The sequence below is a fragment of the Pseudoliparis swirei genome, chromosome 20 (genome assembly GCF_029220125.1).
Source record: "Pseudoliparis swirei isolate HS2019 ecotype Mariana Trench chromosome 20, NWPU_hadal_v1, whole genome shotgun sequence".
Taxonomy (NCBI): domain Eukaryota; kingdom Metazoa; phylum Chordata; class Actinopteri; order Perciformes; family Liparidae; genus Pseudoliparis; species Pseudoliparis swirei.
Genome location: NC_079407.1, coordinates 11,794,050 through 11,811,418, shown reverse-complemented (window position 1 = coordinate 11,811,418; position 17,369 = coordinate 11,794,050). Strand labels below are relative to the sequence as shown.

At 43.0% G+C, this 17,369-nt stretch overlaps 1 protein-coding gene across 8 annotated transcripts in view; it reads left to right on the top strand.

The window, feature by feature from the left end:
• The window catches only part of mark4b (MAP/microtubule affinity-regulating kinase 4b), a 55,452-nt gene that overhangs the window by 11,276 nt on the left and 26,807 nt on the right, over positions 1-17,369 (top strand). For all 8 annotated transcript variants that reach the window (XM_056440488.1, XM_056440485.1, XM_056440489.1 and 5 more), the window contains exons 2-3: positions 12,266-12,463; positions 13,336-13,389. In XM_056440488.1, the coding sequence (XP_056296463.1) occupies positions 12,266-12,463; positions 13,336-13,389 (252 nt within the window). The remainder of the gene's footprint in view (positions 1-12,265; positions 12,464-13,335; positions 13,390-17,369) is intronic.

The following is a 17,369-nucleotide window of genomic DNA, read 5'->3' as shown; positions in this document are numbered from 1 at the left end:
TCAAAGTCGCTTTACAGTCCAGAGTCCAGTAGTCATACACACACAGTCATCCCGGTGGTGGTAAGCTACATCAGTAGCCACAGCTGCCCTGGGGCAGACTGGCGGAAGCGTGGCAGCCAATCAGCGCCTACGGCCCCTCCGACCACCACCAACATTCATTCACATCCATACGAACCGGGGTGAGGCTGCGGTGCATGTCTTTATGATGGTGGGGAAACGAAAGGACCTGAGAGCTAACCACTGAGCCACCGTGCTGCAATTCTTTAAGGTATGCTAACATGATGGGATGTATTGACAATTTAGAATGAACTATCTCTCCGAATGAGGCATACATTTATTCTCCAACATCATTTTGATTGATAATCGGGCAAATTTGTCTCAAAGTTGTCTTTATTCTGTCGGATTGACACATTTCCTTCCAACCTGGTGTTACATAATGTTAATAATTAATTAAACGTTATTGGCATTTTGTACAAATCTAACTTTTTAAAATCTGCACAAATTGTTTTCCGCCGGCTATTATGTAATTCTATTTAAGAGGCTGATCGGAGACCGGTGTCGAACAGGTGGCGTTTTATGGAGATCAGGCTACCATGTGAAGAATGACGCTGTTCACAGAGCCTCTGTTAAGTGACACACACACACACACACACTCGCGGACAGCTATTGCAAACAATCACAAAAAACGAACCATCTGACCGGCACAAAGAGACTCAGTCAGAGCGGACACAGTCGGCCTGTTGTGTTCATTGTGCGACGAGCTCTTCAGGTGTCCGCTTACCGTCCCGTGTCTGTCCTCGGGGCCTGAGCCGCTGCCAATGCAGATCCAGCGTCTGCTCGTCCTGTTCTCTTTAGTGTGTTCGCGAGACAGTTTACAATTGAACCGGATTCATTCCATAGCCTGTATATGAGGAGGGGGAGGGGACGTTGGCATCGTGATGTCACCTATTGGCTTGTTTTGAAGACTCTACGTTTTGGCCGTCACCATCTTGGCTTTTTGCAACCAGTGAACCAAAGTGACAACAATTGGACTAGAGGAGCGACGTTGAGTATACGGCGCTAGTAGCGACCTTTTAAACACAAGGTAGCGCACCCTAAAGCTCACTGATTTATGGTCTATTTGACTCAAAATGGACCATAATTTCCATCATGCTTTTTTGAAGAGTTTCCCAACTCATATTACAATGTTTAATGAGGGAATAAATCAAGATAAACATTTTCCCATAGACTTCTATACAATCAGACTATTTTTGCAAGCGGAGGAGTCGCCCCCTGCTGCTCAGTAGAAAGCCACATTGGCTTCACTTCTCTGGTTCCCGCACATTAATGTGTTTCCAGGGTTTAAAAGACCCTCCTCTCTGACTATCCCTCACAACGTCAACAGAATAACATGTTCAAGTCCGACCTGTTTAGGGCTGCAACAACGAATCGATAAAATCGATTATTAAAATAGTTGGCAACGAATTTCATTATCGATTCGTTGTGTCGCGCGATTATTACGGCGCTCAATAAGTCACGGAGTATAAACAAAGTTGAGTTGAGCGCAGAGCGGCGCAGGAGAAACCAGAGCGGAGGGAGAGGATAAAACGCTGCGTTGTGAGAGCCAATCAGCGCTGAGCTGCTCCTCTGTTGATTAATCTAATTGGCTGCTGCTGCTCACGTGGCGCTGGATGCGGAAGTCATTCATGTTGTTGGAGACATTCACGGAGATAAGTGCGCCTCCGGGTGACGTTATGAACCCAGACACCAGGGCGCTACATGTCACGACGTGTGTGGCATTTCCACAAGAGTATAACGTAGAAAACGTGGTTATTTATTCCGTGGCGGATAGCGGAAAATATTTTTCCACGGAGAAAGGCAACGGAGATAAGCCACGACGCCACTCGCTGTGAGCGCTGCGCTGCGCGTGCAGACAACATTTAACGGAGCGGAGCAGCGCGTGCGCTCTGATCGCTCTTTTAATGAAGTATCGATACTAAAAATATGCTAAATCACATCGTTTTTAACGTACGGGTACTTTGTTAGTATCGCTACACCGTGCAGCGTGACAGCAGCAGATGTAGCGGACTAACATTCAAGCTAACCTAACTTCCCAAACGCTGTCGACATCTGAACGCTGATTGGCCGAGACGCGACACGTCCCATCAAAGATGTTTTATTGCGAAGAAGAGCACCACTTCACATTTTTTCCGCGTCTCACTGCAATCTCAACGGCAGCGGGCCAGGTGAAAAAAAATAAATAAATCGGAACGTGTCTGATATTGTTCAGGGGGCCACATGGGGACCACTGCTCAGGAGAGGAAAGCTGTCAGTCTGTTTGTGACGGTTCATCTACATGATGACCAGTGGATCTCCAGGACCTTTCCATGACTAAACCAAATTTCCATGATTAAACATTTTGTGAAAACTCTGTCTATACGTGACAAAGTGAGAAGATGTAGTATTTAAACTAACAATGAGAATTCCAAAGCATACCGTATATATACCGTGTAAATTAGCATTTGAATAAAATAAATTTGCATTACTTTTCCAAATATTTTGGGATTGTATTTTTTCAATTACTTTTCTAGGCCTGCTAATAGCCATTTAAAAATTCCATGACTTTTCCAGGTTTTTCATGACCGTACGGACCCTGTTTTGAATAAAGGGTTGAAAATTTATTTTTTGATTTAAAAAAAAATCTGATTAATCAATTAATGGATAAAATAATCAACCGATTAATCGATTATCAAAATAATCGTTAGTTGCTGCCCTATACCTGTGCCACCATACAGTAGAAACACGTAACGCACTTTCCCAGAACACATGGCAGTCTCAAAGCTTCGCCCCTAGAGTCCCCGCACCTTCACAGCACAAACACCTTTATAACACAGCATCAGCCCGCCGCACCCTTCACCCCCACGGCCCTCTAACAGCCCCATAGCATAGTTCACTTATACATCTAATGCAGCCGCAGTGCCCCCGGGAGAAATATTGCCTTATATGTCATGACCGTGCCGTTAACCACACAGTAAAGGGCAACCACAGTGGAAGGTGTGTGTGTGTGTTGTTCTTGCCGTCACTGTTTATGTCCATTAGCTGCTGCAAGACGAAGCTCAACAGAGCATTTAGATTTTCCCTTCAGGGTAGAATTGGCTTCATCGAATGGGCGATGGCAGCGAGGCGGTAGTGCATCGTAGACGCTGTGTCGACTGCTGCGTCATGACTTCCTCTCACGCTGACGTCTCATAAGATTCCTGCGGCAGATGGGCCGTAATCTCAATCAGCAAAGCCTTCTTGGCCCGACAAGCCTGGTTTCCCATCGCATTTCCATTTAAAAACAGATACAGGCACATTTTCAAACTAGTTTAGTAAAAGATATCAAAACATGGAAATTCCTTGTGACCACAAAGGATTTGCACTAACCCGCCATTACATTTCATTCATCAGATACTAAAGCAAGCTGGTCTGTCACCCCTCCCCCTGTGGCTTGATTCTTCACATAAATTACCTCAGGCTCGTGGAAGAATAATTATCGTGAGAGGTTGGGTCAGACTGAAGTGGCTGAGTGGGCAGAGGCAAAGACCGTGTGCTGGGAGAATGGTCGAAGATGGAGTGGTTGAAGGTGCCTACTGAGTATATATTATGCAACGAAAGAAACGAGTATTTGACACTTGGTTTATGTAAGTAAACAATTAGGATCAAGGCCCCAGTAACAGTCATGTTTCAGGGCTTTGTTATTGGTATTATTGTCATTGTTTTATTTTTATATGATACTAAATTGACCCAATACTGGGAAAATCTCTGCATCTTTTGCCGCATATGATAGTTTCAAACCACTTTCTCTAAAAAGCATGTGTTAATATTTTAACTCATCAAAGAAAGTAAAAATCTGGTGATATTCAAGAAAACATTTAAAGACATGACTGGAGAAGTACAGATGTAACAGCATTGATGACGCATCATAAGTAACGGTTAATGGGGACTATTTTTTGGGGTTTTGTTTATTGTTTTATGTAAATATGTGTGTATATGTATGCATGTGTATATGTATGTACATGTGTATATGTTTATATATATACATATACACATGTACATACATATATGTACATGTGCCCCCCGTCAACAACGCTCGTGTCAAGCAGCAGAGCTCAGTCGATCTTGCGCACACTGGTGAGCAAGTTATGTGCACCCCTGTGTATAAATGTATATATCCGTCTTTTGTTATAAATCTTTATGTTCTCACAAAAATATACTGAGAATATCGGTAATATGTGATTAATCATGATTAAGCCACAGAAACCTGTGATTAATTTGATTACAATTTTTAATCGTTTCACAGCCCTAATATATATATATATTAGTGCTGTGAAAAATAATGCGTTAACTCAGTTAATTCAATTACAGGTTTAACTAGTTTTTTTTTTTTTTTTAACGCATTTAAAGCATGCGCAGAATGAGCTTCCAATCCGTCTGTTGTTGGTCGTCGGGACGAAAAAAAAGTCACTTGCAAAATGAGCTTCCAATACACCACTTCAATCTGAACTCTGTCCGCTCTCATGCAGACGGTCTGTTCATCGGTAATGATCCTTCCGCAGGTTCACCTCCGGAAACCTTGTTACGACTTTTACTTCCTGTAGATCAGGGTCTCAACACGTCGATCGCGACCTGCCAGTCGATTAGATCGCATGACATTAAAAGATTGGACATGTTCTCTAGAGCATGTCTTTGTTCTTTATTAAACTAGACGTCTGTTGTTGATCGTATCTCCACAGCAGCATGTCATTTCTGTCTCTTCGCGTTGCGTTAACACTTATCGATCTCCACAGAGCTCCCGGGACCGAGCAAAAAAGTCACTTGTCAATCTGTCCACCTGTCCGTGTCCGGGCCGGTGAGGTTTCTTTCATCGCGGCCCAGTTCATGAAGAAAACCCACAGTCAGTTTGCCTCAGCAGCTGCTAGAGGAAGACTAGAGGCCTTTAGATTGTATCATGGTGGAGTTAATGGTTGACAAACAAGAGAAAATGCTCTGTTTAACCCTCCTGTTACCTTTACATTTACTAACATATTTTACCCTCGGGGTCAATTTGACCCCAAGCAATTAAAACCTCCAGAAAATTATTAGAATTAATATTGCTTCCCAAGTTTAAGTGTGAGGTACTTTATGTTTGTTTGTTGACTACCTAAATAGCCCTTTAAATAAATAAAAAAGTGGATATTTCTTATATGTTTGACACAGTGAAAAACAGCCTGGGGTCAAATTGACCCCAAAGAACACCGACATTAAACATTGAATGGGATCAAATTGACCCGAAAGGTAACAGGAGGGTTAAACATTCTGTTTAGGATGAAGATGTATTAATGTTCCATATGGAAGAAAACTGCTAAATAACTGCTGAGTTGCAGCACCATTGTATAGAAGAATGTATAAATGTATATATCCGTCTTTTGTCATAAATCTCTATGTTCTCACAAAATATACTGAGAATATCGGTAATATGTGATTAATCATGATTAATCCACAAAAACCTGTGATTAACCCGATTAAAAATTTTAATCGTTTCACAGCCCTAATATATATATGTATATGGTTCTCTGAAATAAGTTTTTTCGTGAAATCATAGGTTAGGGCACTTATAAGCTTGATAGCTTCATCCTTGACTCTTTCGGTTAGCCACTTTCTTCTTTTGTTGAATTTTGATTTTTGTATATTTTGCTGATCGAAATAAACTAAACTAAACTTAATTGTTGTTTTGGAAGCTATTACCTATCAGTGATAACACTCAATAACAAAATTGTTAAAAAAGAGGTCTGACAGGGTGAAGAACTCAAGCAGTCAGTTTTAAACAAACCTTAGTTGAGTTAAACTTTGAGTTACAAACTCTCCTAATGTATCCCATTTTCCACACCTACTCTCTGGTTTGGCTTGAAACCCACTGGACGTCCTCTCCACTGGTAGCATGTGTGTGCACACAGTGAACGGACATTCCAGGAGCCAAACCGTGGGCCGGTCCACAACAACTCTCTTGCCCCCGTCGGTCGTCATTTTTGGAATGTTGCCTCAAGCTCATCATAGCAGTCATTGTGGCGAGAACAGTGCTATCATTAATGGTAGAAATGATGGGCAAAACCACACACAAATAATAATGTGTGATGTGTGCAAAGTCTCTTTCTGCACTAAAAAGAGTGACTCCGGGTTTACAGAACAGATGATTCCAGAGAGAATAATCTGTTTGTCTGCAGAGGCGGCGAGAGAGAGAAAGCGACGTCTGGCCGCCGCGGTGACTCGGCGCTCTAATCCACCGCCGCTGTTGATCCGAATGGAATAAATCTGACCCTTCGCTCAGCCCGGTCTGATTATCACCGCCCTGCAGTGAATGATATGCTGAGTAATGTGGCACATCTCCAGAGGGGGGAACAGAAAGCATCTTTGTGTAGTGTGTGTGTGTGTGTGTGGAATCCAGTTCCACTTTGCATACTGGAGCCACGGGGCAGGAAGCCCGTCTTTAAACCCACAGTGACGGGTCGTGGTCCTCCTGACTCATGTTAGCAATCACATGATTATCATGTTTTGACATGAACTGAAGGGTTTTTTGTTGTAGTTTTTTTTAGCAAGTTTCCCGGCCCAAGGGCCCAAGAACCCTTTCCAAAGTAATAACATTTCTGTTATTTCAGTTTTAAGAGGGAATCCAATGTGGCTCTTTTTGAGTGAAATAAAATGGGGGGGGGGAAAGCCTCCCTATTTCTTGGCTGCTGGTGCAGAATATTTTATATTTCATGTCCATCAGCCGCTGCGCCACATCAGTCGTCCGCAAATCTTCTCTCATTGAAAACCACAAGCGGCATCAGTTAATTACGGGTTAAGAAATGTTTCCTGTGTTTCGTTTCATGATCGTCCGAAACCTGTGTTCGTTGCCAACGTGGAATAAATGGTTTGATTCCGGCGTGTCATTTGACCGCTCTCTAAATCAATTGTATTGGCTGCTTTCCCGTCATTAATTATTCTGAGAATCCAAAGGCCTTTCGATCCGGCCTGACATTTCTTCTATTCATCATGTTTTTTAGGTGTTTTTTTTTGTTTCCACATTTCCTGTAAACAAAATATTCCTGATAAAATACCCTCAGAGAAATACTTATTTCCTGCGATGAAAGTAAACCAAACTAAGACAGTGGTGAGACTTTGTTCCGGTGCTGAACATTTTTGCTCATTACATTGATATTTTGGCATCTTTAGGGGGCCAGAAATCAATATTCAAATAATCAGTATAAGACAACACATTGTATTATACAGTCACACGTTTCTATTTTCATTTGTTGGGTTCATCTTGTTTAATAATGGCTTTCATATTCATTGTATTATATCGGACGTGTAACTTTCTTCACTAGTGACGACTGATGGCCAGTCTCTCCAGCGGTAAACACTAGTAGACGTTACTGACCAGTCTCTTCGTGCATTAGCACTCAGCACTGTGGCTACTATGATATGTTCTCTGGAATGAAGTGCTGTGTGTAAAAGTGCAGATTGCATTAACGCGCGACTCTCAGTCTGTCGTCGTCACATGACGTGTTGTGTTTCAGCTCGCGGGGCCCAGCCAGGAAACGCTCGCGGGTGCTGCAACACGCCTGCTGTCGTTCCTCTGACATCTCTGTCCCCTAGGCAGGAAGTGAAATAACGCGGGCGCGTGGGTCGATAAAAACTCTGGCGTTTTTTATATTCAGCGTATAATATATTTGTATTGCATGTTTGGCAATTGGCTCCTGAGAGGAGCAGTGTAGTTCCTTTTCTTAACAGAAAAAGCACCCGCAGACGGACGCTGTGCGTGTGCGTCGCTAGGACCGCAGCTGCTAGGAAGAGGAAACTGGAGTGGCTCCGTGTGTGTGGAGGATGGCTCAAGGTTACGCCATTCCTGCGTCACACATCCTGTCTTTATCTCAATTCCTCCCAACCAAAACACACACACCAACATGCACACACTCGGGCCGGTACAGTACATCCAAGCCGCAGCAGCGGGGCGCCTCCCTCAGGGCGTGGCCCATTGTTTAGAAACATGTTTGTGTTTGTCACACCGCTGGTCCTGGCGTTGCGGTGTGTCACGTAAAGCCACGATAGTGGGGTGAAAGAGAAAATCGAATTTGCATGCAGAGATATTTATGAGTCATGTAGCAGAACGACCAATAATTGATGCATTGGCGAAGGAAAAAAAAATCCTATAATGGGTAGAATGACTATAGATGAAGCTCTCAAATGATGTACGACGGAGAAGCAGCTCGTGAAGAGACAAAAAACAAGCCAACAATTGAGGATTATTTTAAGTTTATGAAATCATGTGTCTGGAGTTGCTTTCAGTCCAAGTTTTCCATTAATTTGCATTTCCATTCAGCTGTTCACGCCCACACCGATGAGCTGTTCTGTAGAATAGATGATGGGATGCCTGACATGCATGCCATCAAATAACGCTAATTGTTTTGTAATGATGGTATTGTTTCCTGGCGCGTAGCCCGAACGGTGTGGGTGGGCCGAACTGGTCCGGACTCGCCCACATGTACTGGCCCGTTCTAAATGAATATATATTTTCAGGTATTTTGGTGGAATAGTTTATTGGTACGTGTAAGAGCAAAAAAGTGATTTATGGCATTCATGGATTATGATAGTTAGATGGACCTTTTCTTTTTTTTCTTCCCATAATCATGTAGTCTAGACTTCAAACTGTGAGCAGGACTTTTCTTATGAATACACACTTAAAATGGCAACCAATATTAGTGATTGGAAACTGTCGTCGGGGAAACGTCAGCAGACGGGGGACAAAGAACCGATTTGGAAGAGTGGATCGAGTCGTGAGATGCTGATGCAGGACATCGGCACAAAGAAACGATTTCCTCCAGTTTGCTTAATGTGCAAATCACACACACACACACACACCGTTCCTTCATCCATTTTCGATACCAAATGTCACCCTACATGTGTAATGATGTGGAGAGCTTTTCTCCCCCTCTGCTCCCCCACCCAAAATACCTCTGCTGGCCCTCCGGTCTGCTGCCAGTAGAGACCCCATCACACACAGAGGCCTCCTTTCTGAATGAAACCACCTAGTAATCATAAGTTGGGTGGGGGGTCGATAGACCACGCTCCTTGGGGGGAAAAAGGAAAAGTATGAGGTTTGGGGGATGGGCGATGGAGGGCGGCACAAAGTATCAAACTGATGTGAAGTCGACCCAAAAATGAAGATAGCGGTGCGAGACAAAAGAGAGGGTGGGTTTTGGGTGCGGAGAATAGAGGGAGAGGAGGCAAATTGATTTGTCTGGGGGGGATGGAATGAGCCAAGGGAAAGAAAGGGGTGAATAAATGGTGGGGGTGGAATCATTTGGAAATTCAACATTCTCCTTGTCCTATAAATATTTGTATAATATCTTTGTAATCCCTCAAACACTTAAAGCCTTCATACGTGCCACGAAAACTACACACATGAGTTTAGTAGAAATTGTAACCTTTTCAAAATGTGTTTTTTATGTTTCATTCATGACGGTTGCATTGCGTCGGTCTTGAAGGTCTGAGCCGGGGCATTTTCCCGTGTGTGCGCTGGATAATCGTTTGATCCTGTGATCTCAGCGCAGTGTTTACCACATTGGGTTCATTTCAAGGTGATGCGGGTTTATCTAACTTCTGATCTGTGTGAGAGTGTAGTTCTCATCGTGTGCGTATAGAAAGCCATTGTGCCGAGGGCTTGTCATGAGTTTCTCTTGGGGCTCTACATTTGCCTCTTTTCCCATGGCAAAAAAGTCCAGACTACATATCGTCACTTCAATCTGTCCAAGAGGCCTAAATCCTGGCATGAGCCGTAACCCCACCGACGGCTTTGTGTCTTCACACTGGTTCCCGGGTTAAAGGATCAGGAAGGGATGGGAAAGATTGAGAGTGAGGCAGGGTGATGCGTTTAAGACCCTGAGAGGAATATACCATATTTGCCACATGTTTCATGATACAGGGGTTACAATGAGATACTGTATATTGCAGTTCAGTAAGCAAGGCATCATATTTTTCAATAAAATCTTCGCAAAACTGTCTTGGTATAAAGAACACCACACACATACCTGCAAACTTGTCACCTTTCGGTGAAATTCACCGTTTTGAACTCAAAATAGGTCATCCACGTGAATCGTGGAGATCCGAAGAGTTTTTGGGGGGGTCACCTGGCCCGCTGCCGTTGAGATTGCAGTGAGACGCGGAGAAAAGTGTGAAGTGTTGCTCTTCGCAATAAAACATCTTTGATGGGACGTGTCGCGTCTCGGCCAATCAGCGTTCAGATGTCCACAGCGTTTGGGGGTTCAGGTTAGCTTGAATGTTAGCCCGCTACATCTGCTGCTGTCACGCTGCACGGTGTAGCGATGCTAACAAAGTACCCGTACGTTAAACACGATGTGATTTAGCATATTTTTAGTATCGATACTTCATTAACCCTCCTGTCGCCTTCGGGTCAATATGACCCGATTCAATGTTTAACCCTCCTGTTACCTTTATATTTACTAACATATTTCACCCTTGAGGTCAATATGACCCCAGCTATTAAAATCTCCAGAAAATTATTAGAATTAATATTGTTTTCCAAGTTTAAGTGTGAGGTACTTTATATTTGTTTGTTGACTCCCGAAAGAACACCGACATTAAACATTGAATCGGGTCAAATTGACCCGAAGGCGACAGGAGGGTTAAGAGAGCGATCAGAGCGCACGCGCTGCTCCGTGTCGAGCTGTCTGCGCACACTGCGCTGCGCAGCTCACAGCGAGAGAAGAGGCGGAGCTTTAGAGACTTCGGCTTAACAAATACAAAGATGCCAGAAGTGAAATGTTTCAGTCTGTAAAGTTCTGTAACTCTCCAGCTGCTCATCCTGATGAACTGTGGATCATCTGGTCAGAGACTAACGGCCTCATAGTGTATAATCAATGCTATGATGGAACCATGTAGTTTCATTCATATCTGGCTGTATGAATACTCATATTACTGTCATTTGTTAAGTGTTGAAAAAGTTGGTAAAAAGTGAACCATACAGATGTTTTATTTATTACTATTATTGATAAATATACCAGTCTCGTATTTATGGGACCATATTGTTTTTATGGTATTGTATTGAATTCTGGTATCGGGTATCATGATATTTATGGCAGGTATGTAATATGTATAGAAGTTATAATATGAGTATCGTGACAAACAGGTAGAGACAGAACAGATTCAGGGAGAAGTCCATGAGGACTGTTCAGGCAAAAAAAGGAAGTTGGTTCATGAATGACTTTAACCATATTATATATAATGACAATGTATATTTGTTATTACTATCATTATAGGGCTGAGTCAGAGCGGAGGACCTTTTGTTCTTAAACTGTTTATTATCATTATTTAGATTTGTGGTCAGAACAATAAAATGACTGTAGTTGTGGTTCTAAAAGCTTTGAGGCTTCAAACAACGTGGATGTGGTGTGGTGACAACAACAACAAAAAGTCACCTGCACCCCCCCCCCCCCCCCGTTGTCACCTTTTTCACCCCTCATGAGTTTGCAGGTATGCACACAACATTCATGAAATCAGCGTAAATTAGTTTATTATATTTTTTCAGCAGCAGATTTTGCATTAAAGTAGTTTAGTTGAATTACAACAGTGTAACATATTCTAACTTGACTGTAGGATATATCTTTGTCCTTTCTACCTTCATTTTATCAAATGTTTTTTGGGGGGTTTTGAACATTCTTTTGACTCCTCCTGTTCCCTTTGAGGAGTCGCCCGGGCAGCAACTGAGGGTTCAGTGTCTTGCTCAAGGACACTTCAGCATGCAACTATGGGGAGAGTAGGGATCGAACCGGGTACCTACAGCCGACCCCAAAATGCGATGCCGCCTCCTCACATCACGCAGTACCGACATGGCAATGCGCGTTGGAGACCGACGATCTCTTAGCCATGCCTGAATGCGAGGAATGTGGACTTAGAAAGGTCAGAGGAGATTCATAGGTGCCGCCCTGCTAGTTGCTCTCGTTTTCCACCTCTGGGTGTCTGGTACCAGGCTGCAGTCACATGACTACAGGAGCACAGTCCAGGTCACATGGTGTTTGTTGGTCATTTGTAATGCTGTGTGGAGGGTGTTTCCTCTCTTTCACTTATTTATCATCTGTTTATGTATGCTAACTCTTCAGGTACCTTTGATACTGATAATTAGTTTTGAGGCCTGAATGCAACAATAATGGCAAACTTCCAACATCTCAGTTATACTGCCGGCTCACCTGCATCTCTCTCTCCCCCTCAGCATGCCTCCCTGTCGGCCAGCCGATCGGAGAAGGGCACCGGATGGTCGAGCCGCTCGCTGGGAGCTCGATGCCGCAACTCCATCGCATTGTGCTCGGACGAGCAGCCGCACATCGGAAACTACCGGCTGCTCAAAACCATCGGCAAGGGCAACTTCGCCAAGGTCAAGCTGGCACGCCACATACTGACCGGTAGAGAGGTGCGTTTCAGAGAGACAGGAAGGCAGTGCTGCAGAAAAAACCCAAATAGTCGTGCATGCTGGGGATTGATTAGTCTGAGGAGTTGAAGCTCGGGTGAACTAACATGGTTGGGGAGCCAGAACAGAACAGCACCCTGTGAGTGACTCAGCCCACAGATGGTCCGCCGAGTTCAGAGCACCCGTCTGTTAGCTTTCACTGTACAGCCAGTATCTAGTCTCACATCACATTAAAGTGTTTCAACACATAGTCTTTCTCCTCGTAAAAACCTGGGCCTACATGAGTTGATCAGTTTCAGCAGAAACTGGATCATGTGAGAGCTGTAGTTTCCCTCCCATATAAAAGCAGGAGACGGTCATATATATGGTGGTTTATAGTTGGACGCTGACCAGGAGGCCACATGTTGGTACGCCTCTTATGGAGCTCAGTCGGTTTGTTGAGTGGATTTCAGCGCCTGTTTTCCTCACACCCCTCGAAACACGCCACGTTTTGTATTCCAGATGCTCTCGTCACATTGTTCAGGAGCCGCCTCTCTGGCATTTGCAAATTTAATTTGCTCCTAATTAATACAATTGAAACTAAAGCGATCGGCAACTAATTTGATGAATGAAGCGTTTAAAGTTTAATTTTCTAACCATTTAAAAAAAGATTTTATATCCTAATTGAGATTATCAGCGGATTAATTGATAACCAAAATAATTTATCGTAGCTTTAACATACAGTAAATACAAAAATGTATTGCATTCCAACCCCATGAATGAATACCACTTAATAAAAAGGCATAACATTTGTGTTTTGCAAAAGCTAGGTTTGTTTGGTCATACGTTTCCTGTGTGGTTTGTGTTCATCTCTTTTTCTGTCGTTGCCCTCTCAGGTTGCAATAAAGATCATCGATAAAACACAACTCAACCCAACCAGCCTCCAGAAGGTGAGTGACGCGTACGCGTGTGTGAAGACGAAACACGTAGAGGAGTTCATGCAGTCATCCCAGGATCATTAAACACACACACACACACACACACACACACATACATATGACCCCAAGTCATGAGCATTGTCACTCTTCCTTTAGTTTTTGCCCTTTTCTTCCTTTCCCGTCTGCTAGAACAGTCTTGTGGCGTGGATAAAGTGAGCAGTTGTGTTGGTACGCCGGGCGATGTAAACAAATTATTTATGTTAAAATGAATGTCAGGGGAAGTGAGTCCAGTTGGTCTTCGTGTAATTTTATTGTAACCATACTTTAATGATTATGGATCTAATATTGTGAATCGCTGATATTTTGACCAGTATAAAAGTGACATGACATAAACATATCGCCCCGATGCCAAGTTGCAGCTGACTGAACTTTAACTCACATCATTGATTTAAATCTACTGATTGCTATGCCTCTGCGCCGGAGGCGTTATTTGTTTTGGGTTGTTCATTCCAGTGAACGCAATATCTCAGAAATTTCTTCTAACTCGGCACTAACGGCCGCCTGGACTCCAAGATGAACTGTGGAGAATTTGGTGGTCAAAGGTCACTGTGACCTAGCAAAATACGTGCTCGGCCTCAAGAATGAATGTGTTCATTATTAGAATGTCACACAAATCCGGTGTGATGATACTGGTTGTTCACTGCAACTTGGTTGAGGTATATGACGTGAGGCAATTGATCTAATAATAGTTTTGTCTAGAAAATGACATTTTTATAGTCTTCAAATGAATTTTTTTTCTCGCCAACAATCCAAAATCCAGAGTTTTGCAGTTTACAGTTAACAAAAAATAGCTGAAAAGAAGAAAATCGCTCTTTGGTTAAGAAGCTGCGACATGCTAAAGTTTAGAGTTGTTGCTTGACAACTGACTCAACAACTAATTGGTTTAATTTCTGTCATAAATTGTACTTTTTTAGGACTTTTTTATGTGCAGTATGCTTTTATTTAGTTTGCCCTCTCTCGAGAGGGTTTGAACCTGGTGTGTAGTTTGTGTTCTCACAGCTCGTACAGGTCACTCTTTGTTCAGTTGCTGACCAAACGGTGGCCTTGTCTGATTGTGAGTCTTCTTTATCAGCACAGTCACTGCGATGCATCCAGTCCGTTGCATTACAGAGATAGATACTGACACACACACACACACACGTACACATCCGGCCTATTGATGGACACTGGTTAGCTGTGACTCTATTGATATCACAGAGTTGGGTTATTGATGGCGTCTGTCTGTGCGATAGTTGTCCACCTGGCCTGGATAGCACTCTGATGCTCTTACTGTTCACTTCAATGCTAAATGGAAAAAGAACTGGGAGAAAAAAGAAAACATGTTTTGTTGGAATAATCAGGACACACACCATGCAGCTGAAGAGTTCCTCTTATTCGGCTGTCCATGACTCATTTCTTTATAGTTCTCTGCTTTAGCTCTAATCCTAAACCCACAGTTCTTTGGGGCCTGTCCCTTTTTTATAAGAACTCGTGGTTGTGTGTCCCTGCAGTTCAAACGCTTTTACGATTATGACCATACCTGTTAAATCATCTTTGATACGGCTCCTCCACCGTCTTTTTCCCTGTCCCCACATTCTGTTTTATCTGGAAATATACATCAGGTTATTAAACCATTACATTCTGAATGGGTAACTTTATTATTTTTCAACCTGGAAAAATACTGACTGCTTTTTTATTTGATTAGTCCAGTATTGAGAGACAGCAGCTGCTAAACTGGCTGTAATGTGAACGCTCTTCACCGTCGAGACACACTTTGTCTTTGCTGCTGACGGGAGTGACCGAGAACATTATAAAAAGAACCCTGAAGAGAAACTTTTCTCCTGATCCGGTCCGTTTCTTATTATGTGTCTCACTCGCTGAAATCAGCCATCAAATCCATCTTGTGGAAGTTGGCTAAGCTGATATATTATTTGAGCCTGTCAGTGGACATTGACAATGAGGATTTGCCACAAACCCTTTAGTTTAGCGGCAACCGTCTGCAGCATCCTCACTCAATCAAGGACCTATTTAAAAAACTAGTTAAAAAAAATTAGTTACGGAGACACAAAAACATGTGAAAATAGGTTAAAAAATATATTGAACGTCGCCTTTAATTTAGCTAATGTAATGGTACAGAATATTTTCTTCTCTTTTTTGCAACCAGACATGATCACACTGGATAGAATTTGAACCAGCTTCGTTGAGTCCGAGTTCACCTCCAAAATACACTTCACTTCAGTAACAAACGAAGTGCTGTTGAAACACAAGACAAAACCGACTGAAATGTCCTAAATACAAGAATAAACCAATTCTACGGAACCTGCGTACTCAACTTGTAACATCGAACATAATCAAAATTCACAATTACAAATCTCACAGCCAGTTGAAAAGTTCTGTGTTGTGAGAAAAACAAAACGGGAAGATCAGGAAGAGAAAAACAACAACAACAAAAACGTCTAGATCGTGTCCACGAGTGAAATCTAAACCTTTTAGGTAAGCGCAGTTCGGGTGTATCGCATTACAGCCCAGTATGGAATCCTTATGAAATACAAACAGTGCACTCATGGCAACGAATGGGAGGGCTCATGCCCAAAAGGCTCTGTCAGTTTTGAGACGGCCATCGACTGAAGTGGAGTGGTTTTCCCACTCTGGGAACACACAGACCGTCTTGTGCTGAACAGTCGTGCCAACAGTGAGATGCCTTCTTAATTACACCGTGAACAAGCTCTTCAGATCTTTGAGCCAAGACCTTGTTTTTTAGCGAGGCTGGTACAGTGTGTGTGTGTTCTGCCGCAGAGTGGTAGTGGTCCGGTGCTGCATGGTGCAGCGCTGCCAGTCGTGTCCCGTCAGCATTATCGGGGTCCGTGTAGGACACGCTGCATTCTGCCAGGTGACACTGTCTCTTTGTCTCACTGCACACCCTGCTTTCACTTTATCTAACCCACAATGTTTAATTCTATTACACACATTGATTTTGCTTAGCTAAAAAAATGTGATGATTGGTAGAAAATAGACATGAGAAGTGAATTTATTACTTGTACTTCTTTTTAATGGATAGAACTTGAGAATAAAGTCTTTAAATGGTGTTTTTTTAATGACAAACGGTTCCAAAGCCCAAAACATTAATTTTTTATGAGATATACAGCCGATAAAAACAACGGATGCTCTTATGTTACTAGTTGGAACAGTAGATGTGTGGCAATTTTTCTCCATATTAATTAAAACAATTTATCGGATAGCAAAACAATTGTCAAGTGTCGAGTAAAAAAGCTAAAATATGCGTTTTCGCCTCACTTTGAGCTGTTTATATGACGGCGTTACACAATAGAGTGAAACTGAGATGTGTTTTCTGGTTAGGATCTGGATCAAATATTCACACATGAGGCTGGACTTTTCAGAGGACAGTGTCTTCGGAGGAGGACGTGAAAAACTGCATTGTCCTACATCAATCAGACCTTTTGTCTTTCATGGGAGATTGGCTCATTTCTTATAGTGTACCCTCATGGAAATATCCATAATTAGCATTTGTTAGTTGAATCTGCCCGACGGTGCAGTGGCCGTCTGATGTCCTGCACAAAAGTGAAGTGAAGTGTGTGTTGCATGCAGGTCAGCGACTGGGCCACAAACTAATGCTGTGAAGTGTGTTTTGTCCCTCGGCCAGGAGCCGAATTCCATACAGGCAAACAAAAGGGGCGGCCTTGGGAGCGAGGGGGTTTGTATTATTGAGACCTTGGAACAGAAGCAGATATTCTGAAAAAGAAGAGATGCAGAGCAGAACCGAAGAGAACAGACGGTGTGTGTCTGTGTGTGCGTAGGCCTACTTGCATGATAACCGGCGGATAAAACTCCCAGCCCGACAAGGTCTCTGCTCTGCCGTTTGTGTGCACGTGTAATGCCATTATCTGCATCGCTTTTGTGTCCGCCGCGTTGTCCGCTGCGTGGGCGTCTGCGCT